The sequence below is a fragment of the Apis cerana genome, linkage group LG6, assembly GCF_029169275.1.
Source record: "Apis cerana isolate GH-2021 linkage group LG6, AcerK_1.0, whole genome shotgun sequence".
NCBI lineage: Eukaryota > Metazoa > Arthropoda > Insecta > Hymenoptera > Apidae > Apis > Apis cerana.
Genome location: NC_083857.1, coordinates 8103298 through 8116765, shown reverse-complemented (window position 1 = coordinate 8116765; position 13468 = coordinate 8103298). Strand labels below are relative to the sequence as shown.

The following is a 13468-nucleotide window of genomic DNA, read 5'->3' as shown; positions in this document are numbered from 1 at the left end:
ATGTATCATATATACATAGAAAAAGATTTTTATCAAGTTTCACTAAACTCTTCCCGTCGAATCGAATCGTGAAATTATGCTAGATTTTATTACGATATTTATGTATCTTGGTATACAGAGGATAATTATATCACGTATCATTGCACACGAATTTCATTACACTCTTTCTTACCTTTAAAATAAACACACGCATTCCATTCCACATTCCAAGGATCAAACTCCCCTTGGTCAACGACACGCGAAGACCACGAGCCATCCTCGACCATGCCCCGTGCCTCCTCCTCCGCTCTCGATCGGAGGGGAAAAACCATGGCCGACCACTTTCCTATCTAAATCAACTTCAAAATCGCCGTGTGATTTACGATCGCGGCCTAGCTTTTCGATAGATTCAATTAAAAAAAAAAAGAAGAAGAAGAAGAAAAAGACCCTGCCTAATGAACGCTGGAAGAAAGAGAAAGAGACAAAGACGGAAAGGAGAGATTCAATGGTATGCGAGGGAGAGAGCAGTCGCGTGTGTCGTTGCTTCGCCGAAGGAGAGAGTGAACTGAATGAAAGGGAGGTTGGTGAAAGAGAGAGAGAGGAGCAGAGGGAGAAGAGAGAAAGAGGAGGAGGAGGAGGATGAAGACCGCGAAGGATAGCCGCGGGAAGGAGAAAGGTGGAGGACGGAGACGGACGGAAGAAGGTGATCGAGCGTTGAAGAAGGAAAGGTAGAGGAGTGGTTCACCTGCATTGCTAGCATTGCGCCGGCTCAAGGCCAGGGAGTCTGCGAGACCGAGGACCAGACCGGGTCGGGACCTCCTTCCTTCCAGTTTCCTGCACCTTGTCCTCTCTCTTTCTCTCTCTCTTTTTCTCTCTGTCTCCTTCCCGCGTCTTCTTCTTCCTTCTTCTTCTTCCTTCTTCCATCCCATCCCAACCTCTTCCAGCTTCTCTCCTTTTTCGTACCGCGGCGTGTGGATCTCGCGTTGTGTACAGACAATTGCGTCATGACAAAGCCATCTCCTCTCTCTCTGCCAATCTTCGCCACCGAGATCGTGGCTTCTCGCATCGTGGATTTTGTTGTTGGATGGATACGGTTGGAAGGATATTATGGGAGGTTTTCGGGTGTCCGTGGTTGGATCGTGGAGAAGATTTCAATTATTTAGATACGAAGGAACGTATATATATATATACATATATGTGTGTGTGCGTTTTTCGTTTAAGGAGAATTGGAGAAGTGGGCAAGTGATCGTTCACATTGATAAAGTTAATGCACTTGCTTTACATCCTTTTGCTCGTTTCATCCGATATCTTGATCTCATTCTTGTTACACGTATTAACGCAACGTGTCAGCACCTGAAATATATTTTAACCGACGTGTTATTACGACATTTTATAGATATATTTTTATTATAGAGGCATTAAAACGGCCTGTTTGTAACAAAATGGACTCTTTAAACCGTATTATACGCGTTAAATTTATATTACAACGTACGGTTTATACATTAAATCATAAATTTCGATCCCCTTCATCTTTCGAGGAAAAGTAACGCGATTACGGCCAGTAAGATCGTATCGAAGTTCGGAAGAAGGAAAAAAAAAGCATCCCAACTGATTATACGTACATATATATATATAAAACGTTTTTTTAGCGCGCATTCCTACTCGTGACGCAAGGGTAGCTTGTTTCTATCCGTCCCACGCGGTTTCCAGGAACATTGGATCTAAACGATCGTTCCCCGTTTGATTGCAGGTTGTAAAATCAAAGCACTCCGAGCGAAGACCAACACTTACATCAAGACCCCGGTGCGCGGTGAGGAGCCGGTGTTCGTGGTGACCGGGCGCAAGGAGGACGTGGCCCGCGCAAAGCGAGAGATACTCTCGGCCGCAGAGCATTTCTCCCAGATCCGTGCCTCCCGCAAGAGCTCGCTGGGCGCCCTGTTGGGCGCGCCTCCCGGCCCACCAGCCTCCGTTCCTGGCCACGTGACGATTCAGGTACGAGTCCCGTACAGAGTAGTCGGGCTTGTGGTAGGACCGAAGGGCGCGACCATCAAGAGAATCCAGCACCAGACCCACACCTACATAGTGACGCCGAGCCGCGACAAGGAGCCGGTGTTCGAGGTGACGGGACTTCCCGAAAGCGTGGAGGCTGCGAGGCGCGAGATCGAGGCACACATAGCACTTAGAACCGGCACAGGAACCACCCTCGACGATTCGGAACTGCTAAGCGTCCTCTGTCGCGGTGGCCTGGGCTCGATCCTTGGTTGCCTCGACCCACCGGGCTCGAACGGTTCGAACGGATCCAGCGGAGCGTTCTCCAGCAGCGGCAGTTGCAGTAGCTCGTCCAGTAGCTCCGGCGCGCCTGGGCTGAACGATCTCGTCGCGATTTGGGGCGCTGGTATGGAAAGGGACGAGGGCCTAGGGGAGTCGCCCTCCTTCGAATCCCAAACGGCATCCGCCTCCTCGATCTGGTCGTTCCCAGGCGTCGCGCTACCCTCGAGGCCATCCCCGCCGGCGTCAGCGAGCCCGACGTCGCCCACGGACTCGCTGCTGGGCGGTGGACGGCGGGAATGCGTGGTGTGCGGCGACAAGGAGGTCACCGCCGCCCTCGTCCCATGCGGACACAATCACTTCTGCCTGGACTGCGGCAACCGGGTCTGCGAGAGTTCCGACCCAAGCTGCCCCGTGTGCTCCAGGCCCGTCTTACAGGCGCTTCGTATCTTCTCTTAAGCACCGGGACCGGAGCCGGCGGGACTGACCCCCCCTCCTCCCCCAGGCTCCGAACTGCGTCGCGGCACCTGGTACAGCGGCTCTATAAAGATTCTCACCATCGATCAATGATCATATTGTCTGCTCTTCGACTTTTGGCGGCTCATCCAGGAACGACGGCGCTGGAGAACGCCCATCCCGAATTTTCCGTATATAAGAGAGAAAAAAAATGAAAAAAAAAGGAAAAAAAAAATATTATGCTCGCGTCCCCACGCACGTCTCGCGAAACGGTGCGCGAAATCCCGTTGCGACGTCGGGGGACCGGACGCGCACAATGTCTCAATTCCACTGCTGCCAATAACCTCTTCTACGCGCCGGGAATGCCCCGATATAAATGCTATTTGTCGCGTCGTTCCCGCCGACCGAATACAACGAAGTCAGCTTTTAAGTTCTACGAGAATATACAGAACGAGAGAGTGGGAGAGAAAGAGGAAGAGAAAGAGTGTGTGAGAGAGAGAGAAAGAGAGGGAGGGAGGGAGGAAGGGAGGGAGGGAGGGAGAGAGAGAGGGAGGGAAAGAAAAAGGTAATGTGTGTTTGTGCGAGAGAGAAAGAGAGATAGAGCGAGAGAACGAGAGCGCGAAAGAGAGGGAGAGAAAGAGATGAAATAACATACTCGCTCATTCATTGTCATCGTTTTCATACTTTTACCCTCGATATAATATAACATACGTAGCTTATAGTCCGGCTCGCAGGTTTACGTGTTATACGTAAAGAATTACAAAACAAGGACAAAGTGGATTGAGCTGACGCGTAACGGAGAGCAATGAAAATGGGCGCGATCATTTTATTTTATCGTGGACGCGGCGAATCTGTAACGTGGAAGAAGGATACGTTTGGCTTTGCCGTATTTTATGAGATTGCCTTCGAAATATCGGAAAATGTTTGACACGCACGTTTTATTACCTTCATCAGTAGCGAAGATCTTGTTGACGCTACTTATTCAGCTCAAAATCAAAAAAAAAAAAAAAAATTAGGCCCGAAGGTAGTGCGTTTCGATATTATCGCAATAACATTCCATTCGCTGATCGTATTCATCATCATGGTATATTTTTCTACAAATTCTTTTTGTATCGAAGGCAATCTATGGAATGGACGAATTTAATCGAATCAATCGAGTTTTTATCAATGTTAACATTTTTAATTAGCATAGACGTTATTATTTTTATATAATTGACAATCCACGATGAGGATATATATTCGTATATATATATATATATATGTATATATATATATACGTATGGGAAAGAGACTCGGATAGTTTTTAAATATTTTTGTATGTTGTCCTTCTTCCACCATATCTCGCGTGAAATCGAAGCCGTAATTTCTATTACGTTATTATCCGCGAAATATTGTAAAACGCTATATCAAAGGTGCTTGCAAACACTGATATATAAAATTTTTACGAGCTCTATATTTTTATTTAGAAAACTATTCATGGTAAACGTCCTATTTATCGTTCTGAACGTTATATATATGGGAATTACGAGCTTCGATTTTCACGAATAAAGACATGCATTTGAAAGGTTAAAAGCGCAGTTGCAGCAGAGGTCATTCGCTCTCTCGATCGTTACGCTCTTCGTGTCTCCTATGATCACGTGACCAATAATTCAAAGATGGCGGCGCACGAACAGCTGATCGTGTCGTCTTAAAAAAAAAAAAAAAAACGAAAAGACTTGAAAATGCGATGCATGACGCATAAGAAATCGTAATAATTTTTCTTCCTTGTAAGAAAATGTGAATCTCAGAAAACGTTTAAAGTGTTTTCGTATCTTTTATAAACTCTCTAAGCTAAAACGAAGAATAGGTTAGGTCACGTGATCGTAGGGAGAGTGTTTGATATGTTAATCAAACGATATAAATCGGAGTATAAAAAGAGAATAGATGACGAAGGAAGGTCGTACATCCTCCGATAGTTAAGTTTTTGAAATTTTTTTTATTATTATTTTATTTGTATATCAATCAAAATAATTAATCCCATTGTTCGTTTCCGACCAGCGAATAAGATAATCTGGGATATCATTGAGATATTTATTCTTCTCTGATTACTCTTTTCATCTCATGACAAGTGAAAACTTTTCATTCTTCACTATTGCGATACTATCGGCTGATGCATCGACGTAACTTGAACTTCCGGGACCTGCGAGCTTATCGTACATAATCGCAGCGAACGATTACCGAACAAATTGCCCAAATACTTGACGTAACTTGTACCCGATACACTATCACCCATACCTATACATAAATACACACGTACTACACATATTACAAACAGCCGATCTCATATATATATATATATACAGGCACACATCGCACGAAAAGAAAAAAGATTAAAAAGGAGAAAGGAAAAAAAACAGGGTGAGTGGTCACGTGTCCCTCGATTTGCCGCGAAATTACTTATAGATGATAGTATTATTAAAACGGCGTGCCCGTTCCACCCAGCCTCCCTCGCTACTAGAGTATTATCTTATCTTTATATAAGCGACATAGCAATTGAAATAATAATAATAATAATAATAATAATAATAATAATATTAATAATAATAATAATAATAATAATAATATTAATAATAATATATATTATATATATATAAACATAAATAAATATATTATATATATTATATATATATATATATGGTGTCAGGAAAAAAAAGTCTGACGACAGTAAGATGGATGATATTTTATCGAGGAGATTTAGATTTTGTATTTTTCGCGCGTTTCGTCGACGGGACGACGGGTGGTCAGGGACAGTTGCACACGCCGGTTACAAAGGGAAATTATTATTAAGAGTTCTATAAGGGGAATAATAAACCGGCGAAAAAGAGGGGTGAGGGGGGAAAGAAGCGGAAAAATGAAGGAAAAAAAAATAAAAATAAAAAAAGACGGCGCTTAAGAGAAAAAAAAAAGGAAAAAATGTTTTAAGGTTTATACGGGGCGCATCGCGGGTACGCGTGAACCGGCTTCTCCCTGATCGCTAAAAGAACGAGAGCAAGGAAGAAAGAAAGGAGAGAAAGGAGAAGAAGAAAAAGGAGAAAAAAAAAAGAAACGCCGTCGGTCGATCCCCACGGGGTGCGGTCGACTTTATTCCTCCCCTCTAAATGTATTCTTCGAGCCCTAAATAATAATCCGAGTAACAACTCGCTCTTTCAAAAGGAAATATTAAACCGATGTATCTTCCACCGTAGGGATCGACGATCCGTGTACATTTAGCTTTTCTTTCTCGACAATCGTATTATTATATTATATTATATTATATTATATTATATTATATCGCATATATATATATATGTGTATATATATATATATATATATATATATATATATATATATATATATATATATCGAAACGACATTAGTACGCGTCACCGTGTCCTCTCGTTAAGAAAGTACGAATACGTATATTTTTCTCCCCCATTTAGCGTTATCCTTTTTCTTATTCCATCTTCGCATACTGTTCTTATGATATGTCTTGCGATTTCGATAGTACGATAAAAGTCATAACCCGCGCCATCGACGTATAGGGGGATAAGAAATTACGATGCTCGTCCTTCACTAGAAACGAGAGGATGACCGGTACGTGTCTTTATGTTCCAATTCACTTTCTTCCTTTTTTTTTTTTTTCTTTTTCCTTCTTTCATCGTGAAACATTGTTCGTTCGTGTAATCGCGTTTCGGAAGGGAAAAAAGCTGGACAAACGATCCTTATCGCTCAAGAGCAAGACGAACGTTGGCCCACTTTTTTTTTTGACGTCAAGGAGAGGAAAAAGCCGAGAGGAAAAAGCCGACGAAACTATTACAATACGACGTTAAGGGAGGAGCCAAAGGATCATCCATGATCCACGTGGCCCTTTTTTCTGTTGCTTTTTATATATATATGTATGTATGTATGTATATCTTTTGTTTTATATTTATGCTGATTTCAAATTCGATTTGAACCTATCTTCTTTCTTTCTCCGCTTTTTTCGCTCGTCGCGTGATCCTTCTTCGTTATTTAGTATTCTATTACTAACTACTCTTACTACTTCTGTGCGAAGTTGTTTATTTTCCCTTCGTTTCTTTTCTCGTTTTTTTTCTTTTATATCGTCGAAAACTTCTTGTCAATCGTTGCCATTTTTAAACGAAGATATGCTCAAGTCGCAGCTCCGAACAAGTCGAGGTATATTATTAACAGATATAACATATAAAGTATATATTCGTCATTCAATGTTGGATATAACGGATGATTGAATATAAAGAAGATATTTTTTCGGATCGTTCGAGCCGCAGCTCTGTATAGCGGGTGTCTCGGTAGTTTTTCAGCCTGACTCACCCTCTTCGTTTTTTATTTTTTAATATTATTTTTATTTTGTATTTCTTTTTTTTTTATACATATATATATATTGGATCGTTCAGCAGGTGTCTTGTTAGACGTATGTTGTTTCGTTTCGAACATGCTATCAAACTCTTCCCCCCAAATCACTATTACTCGTGTGTCATACTTTTTATACGAAAAGAAAAGAAAAGTAAGAAAAATTCTTCCTTCTTGTCAAAAGTGCATTCTCTTCGTGAGCTATTTATCGAAACGGATACAAGTATATAAGTACACACGCATACACACACAAAATTTTTCACACAGTTTCATTACGCAGTGTCTCTACATCTGTACCCCAGCTTTCGTATAGAGATGCGATAAACCTTAGCGCCAGTATGTATGTATATATATACATATATATATATATATACACACACATATATATATATGTATATATTAGATATATATGTATGATATTATTTGTTGCTCCACAGGACATCACTCATCCTGTCAAACACGAATCACAAATTCACTCTTAGATGCAAGGAATTCTTCTAAAACATACGCTTACACACATGCCCATACACATGTACATACACGTTCAAACGACAGACACATGCGAACGCAATCTAATATGCACGACACGTAACATACATACTTACATACACACAGACTTACGCGCGCACACGCACATACAGTTACACACGAAAAATTAAAAAAAAAAGTCGTATATTTATATATATACATATATGTACGCATTATATATGTATACATATATATATCATAATTGACGTTCGAGAGAGAGAGAGAGAGAAAAGAGAGAGAGAAGAAAGAGAGAAGAGAGAGAGAGAGAGAGAGAGAGATTTATTATATTTAAGTTTTTTTCGAGGCAAAGTAAATTCTATATTTTTTCTATGTTAAGTATAAATTAGAAAGATTGAGAGGGAGTGATTGATAGTGAATGAATGAAAGAAAAGATGCGTAAAAGGTATGGTGATGATATAAACATATATTATATTATTATATTATATTATATATATATATTATTATTATATTATATTATATATTATTATATTATATTCTATATATATATACATATAACTATATTTATAGGTATTCTCTTTAGCATCTACGTTCCGATATACGAGGACGCCGCCGCGCAGAGTATAATATAAAGATAAAAAAGAAAAAGACGGTCGGCGTGCTTGTACATGCATATGTAGATCATGCCAGGTAATTATCATTAATATTGCTGCATAAAGTCTGATCTGATTCTCGCAGCTCGAGATCAAGGAATAAGGGTGAGAATGGGTGAATTGGAAGGTGAAAGTACAGGAAGAGATAGAAAGTAAAAAAAAAAAAAAATAAAATAAAATAAAAAAAAAAGAGAAAAAAGAAAAAGTAATTCGAAAGAATGACGGGCGCGAGTTTTCGCTCTTCTTGCGTTTTTTCTTGCTTCTTCTTTGGCGGGAACTTCGAACGTCGCGCCGCAATTCGTGTCGCGCGTGCGCGCTTTAGTGAATAAGACACGGGGTTCACAAACGTAAGTGAACGGATTCTCGACGATCACGCGGACGAGAGACAGACGGGCGAGAAAACGGTCGTAGTATGCGATCTTTACTCTATCGTGGAAAAGAAAGAAAGATATAACGAAGGATAAAGAAAAGATAAAGGAAGAGAAATCTTTATGATAGAAGAGAAAGGGAGAAGAGGTTAAAAGAGGAAGAGAATAAAAGAGATAGTTGCCAGAACTCGGAGCGCATCTCGTTGTGCTCGAAACAATCTCGGTATATTCGTCAGAACGAAGCAATTTACATTTATCAATGATTGTCTCTGCAGTCGTAGCTCCCTTCGGAACACGTTCGATGCTCGATAATGCCGTCGATGCGTAGCAGAACTCCGGGTCCTCATCGAGCTTGTCTTCCGAATTTACCATGGACGATCTACGTGGTGGGAAAATCACGATTCGAAATACATAACTTGCAAAGGTTTAGCTTTCTTGATCGCGCGTGAGTCACGCAGTCTTCCCCTTCCACGACAAGCAATATCGGAAGACGATGGCTATCGATGTACCGAGTTCCGCAGCGAGGCTGTCACAGCGAAGAAACCACACAGTTTGTCGGGAACCTCCGCTAGACTTTGGGACGACTACTGCTAGATAACACTTAACCGACGCGTTAGGCAGCCTTCACTTTGGCCGAGGTTCCGACACATCGCGGCAAAGTCGGCGTCATCGTTCCTCACGATCGTCATCTTCGTCGTCAGGTCATCGCACGTTCGTGTACGGTGCGCATATCCGTCGCGCACGTTTCTGCGCATGCGTGCACGTTCGTGTGCCGCTTCAACTCTATTTATATCTACCGATAACGTCGTCGTTGATCGTCGCTGTTCCAGCTTTCGATCGTTTCAATAGAATCGCGTTCATCGTTATCTTAAACGCATCGATAACGTTAATTCGGTTCAGAGTTGGGATAATGAAATGGCGATTATGACGATTAGATTCGTTCTTCCGTTGCGTCGAACCACGTGTTGGGGTGACGATTGTCGTTATTGCTCTCGAGGAATCGATTCTTCGCTCTGTACCATCGACAATAAATAAAATAGAGCGGAAAACTGGTGAGATTTGCAGTGCCATACGTGAATCAAAAATCGTTCGTAATGTTCTTTTATCGATTAATCTTGATTTTTATTAGTTGTTACGTCCTTGTTATCGTAATGGTAGTTCACCAAAAAAAGATTTATTTTTATCCGGGCAATTTTCTCATCACTCATCGTACGATTCATTCGTCGTACGCGAATCGATCGTTTCTCGTGACGTATTTACCGAGGAGACTGCCCGATTTCCGCATTGATCGATGAAATGGAATTTGGAAATAAAACGAATGAAATGATCGGTGTATATTGTCTTCTCTTAATATGTTCTCTTTCGCGGGACGCGAATCACCGACGTTATTTGATCTTTAACTTCCTTCTCCATTTAATATTGGATCATTCTCAGTGATAATGGTCAACGATATGTCAGACAGAGCGTATGCTTGAGGCGTGATTATTTCCCCTGTTCGTCTTTCGATATTCGAATATTACTCTGTCCCTTTTTATGTTGTTTATGCGCTTTCGAAAGAGTCATTTATAATAAATTATGTAAATGATATACAAATATATATATATATATACATAAACATATATATTTTTATAAATATCGTAAGTAATAATATTATATTGTTATTTAATCTATTTTTCGTTGTTTTATATGGACATATATAAGTTTATTTTTTATCGAGTAAACAAGCAAAAAAAAAAAAAAAAAGAAAAAAGTAGTTAATTATTGTTTTTATTAATCGTTTCGAAACTTTTTTCGTATTTGTTTCTTCTCCGCGAGTATTACGGTGTCGTTCAATCGCGGCATTGGCAAAATTCAGACGAGCCAATCCTACGATTCCTTTATCGCTGCATCCTCGTATCTTATACTGCAGCCTCGTAATTTCCTCGCAAGCGTTCACGGACGATATTTTACGACCATCCTGGAGCCTTACTTCTTTCTATGCAAGGGAAGGCATTATCAGATCGATAAAACGCGAACAGTCTGACACATTTCGTCGGCAAGGCTAGAGCCAAAACTTGGCGAGGGGAAATACGGAGAAACGTCGGTGGATCGTTCTCGATGAATAAGTTTCTTTCAATTCGAGATCAATCATACACGATCATTTCACGATCAAAGAATCTCTATCTTTTTTTTTTTTTTTTTTTCTTCATGAATCAATGAACGGAAATCAGATTTTTCATCCTCGAAAGCAACGAACAACAACGTGTTACCCTCGTGGCGACTTCGCCGTGGCAAAAAGAGAGAGAAAGAGAGAAAGAGAGAGTGTGTGTAAGAGAGAGAAAGAGAGAGCATGCTGTGTATACTTCGTAGCGCGCTCTTTGCGTAGGAGGGATTTACCGCGTTTTAACGTAACGAGTAATAAAACGTCGTCTAAGGTTAACTAATATCGTAATAATCGTATTAAAGCGTAACGTATAATGATTATTGATATAGCCATTGGCTGTGACCGATAACTGCCATTTTCGTAAAAAAAAAAAATGAAAAAAAAGAAACAAAGACGAGAGAATACAAGACGCGATGTTTGTTCTCAAGGCGGGTCCGCGATCGCACACACACGCACACACATACATATACACACACATGCACGCACATATATACACATGTCACGTCGTAAAAATAATCGGTGCGCGGACGAATGCTTGCATCGTACACGACACAGATATACACACACACACACTCACTCACATACATAACGCAGATATACATCGCCCACGAATACGAAAACAATAAAACAAATACGTATATATGGTTGGTGGGTCGCCATCGCACGGGGCAAACGCGGGAATTTCGATTTCGAGGAACGAGACGACGAGGAAAAAACGGTTTCGATGACGCGATATAATACCCAATAGTATGGACGATCTGACGATGGTGAAAGAAACGAAATCTAGGGAGGATTTTCGAGCGATCGAGTTCTTTTTTGTCAGGAGGATGGAGAGGAGGGGGGGGGGGGTTAACGATAATCGAGGGAGAAGTAAGATAAGGTTAGGAGAGGGGAAAACAGGTTTGAAGGCAACGCTCTTTAGAAGGGGTTGAAGGGGAGGGATGGATTTTAGATTGACGCGAGAGGGTGAAACGGTTGCGCGGGTATCGAGCAATTGCGAGAGAGGACACGTACACCCACACGACGATACATATCTCAAAGAATAATAACTAAACGTAAGAGAGATTAAGTAGAAGTTAGTAGATGACAGAGTAATAATGGAATCTAGTGAGCGAAGATTAAGAGAAAAGAAAAAAAATCAGTGAAAAATAGGTTAATGCAGATGATAAATTAATATTTACAGGTATATCGAAACGTATATATATATATATGAATATATATTATAAAAGAGAGTAAGAGAGAGAGAGAGAGAGAGAGAGAGAGAGAGAGAGAGAGAGAGAAAAAGAGAGAATAATAGATGATCGTTGTTGCTTAATTTGTCACTATTTACTATATAATTATATTCTATTAAATAGCTATATTCAATTATTAATTATATTATTATTATTATTATTATTATTATTATTATTATTGGTTTATATATAATATATATGCATATATTTCGCGTCTATTTTTGTGCTTGCGCATAGCAGTTCGCTGGATCAATATGAAGCTTCGTGCGATGTTTTCTTTTTTTTTTTTTTTTTTTTTTTCTTCTATTTAAATTGCCTTATCCTCGTAGATTAACTCTAATCAATTTACTGACTAATAACTGAGAATAACGAACACTTTTAGTTTTTTTTTAAGTTTTTACAGCGATATTCAAATTTTATTCTTGATATTTCCCCTTTCCCTAATATTATGGTATTTTTATAATCTCGTCTTAATTTATCCTTCACATTTTTCGACCCGTTTCAAGCTGTGCAAGCTGTCGATCGACGATGGATAGTGATTGGATATGAGTGAGATTTTTCGAATATATCTAATATATTATATATATATTATATATATATTATTATATATTATAAATATTATTATATATATATATATGCGCGCGTTTTTGTATTGCCGCGAGGAGAAAGACGAAACAAAGGCGCACGTTCGAGGGCACGGCGACGCGCAGCTCATTGTATGTTTATATTATTCTATTCTACGGTTTATTAATCGCGCGACAGTTGTGTCGATCGGATCGAATCCACACGGGCTCTCGAACGTGCCACCGCACAATTACTTACTCGAACTACTTACCCGTCTACTTAATTGTCGTAAAGGACGAACGAAAGCGTAGCTGTGGTCACGCTCAGTTTTCTGCGTTCGCAATCGTTGCACGCGCGCATCATCGTCGATCCGTCGAGATATCACGCAGCGGACATATTGATCGCAATGATCGTCATTCGATCGCCGCCATTTTTTTTCACAATAACGATCGTTCGTTCGCCTTATGTTGTTTCGATCGAATCTGTTTGCGTGCGTTTATACAAATTATAATTTATTTTTGTTATATTTTTGTATTTATTACGATAGTAGGGGGGGAAAAAGTTGAAAAGGAAAAAAAAAATAATAATAATAATAAAATAAAATATTTTATAATCTCCGTGGATTTTATAATCGTCGCCGATTTAAAACGAAGTTAAAGAAGTAGATGTTATATCGTGAAAGAATTATATAGAGGATTATATATGCATTTTTGTAGAAATAAAAATTTGATGAATAATAATAAGTATAATTGGAATGTGAACGAAGACATTCGAATAAATCGAAGGAAAAGGGAAAAAAAACGAATAGAGTAGTAATTATTGAACATTGAGATTAACCCGGAAAATTAATTTGCGATCGCTTTTCAATTAAGAGAAGACGAAAGATAAAACGATCGTAATCGATCACGAACAGTACTTGAACAGATTCGAGTT

The 13468-nt window shown here is 39.9% G+C and overlaps 1 protein-coding gene across 1 annotated transcript in view; it reads left to right on the top strand.

Moving 5' to 3' along the window:
• Positions 1-8433, top strand: part of LOC107993804 (RNA-binding protein MEX3B) — a 56338-nt gene extending 47905 nt beyond the window's left edge. Inside the window, exon 2 of the mRNA XM_017050427.3 lies at positions 1730-8433. Within this exon, the coding sequence (XP_016905916.1) occupies positions 1730-2706 (977 nt within the window). The 3' untranslated portion in view covers positions 2707-8433. The remainder of the gene's footprint in view (positions 1-1729) is intronic.
• Positions 8434-13468: the final 5035 nt, after the last annotated feature.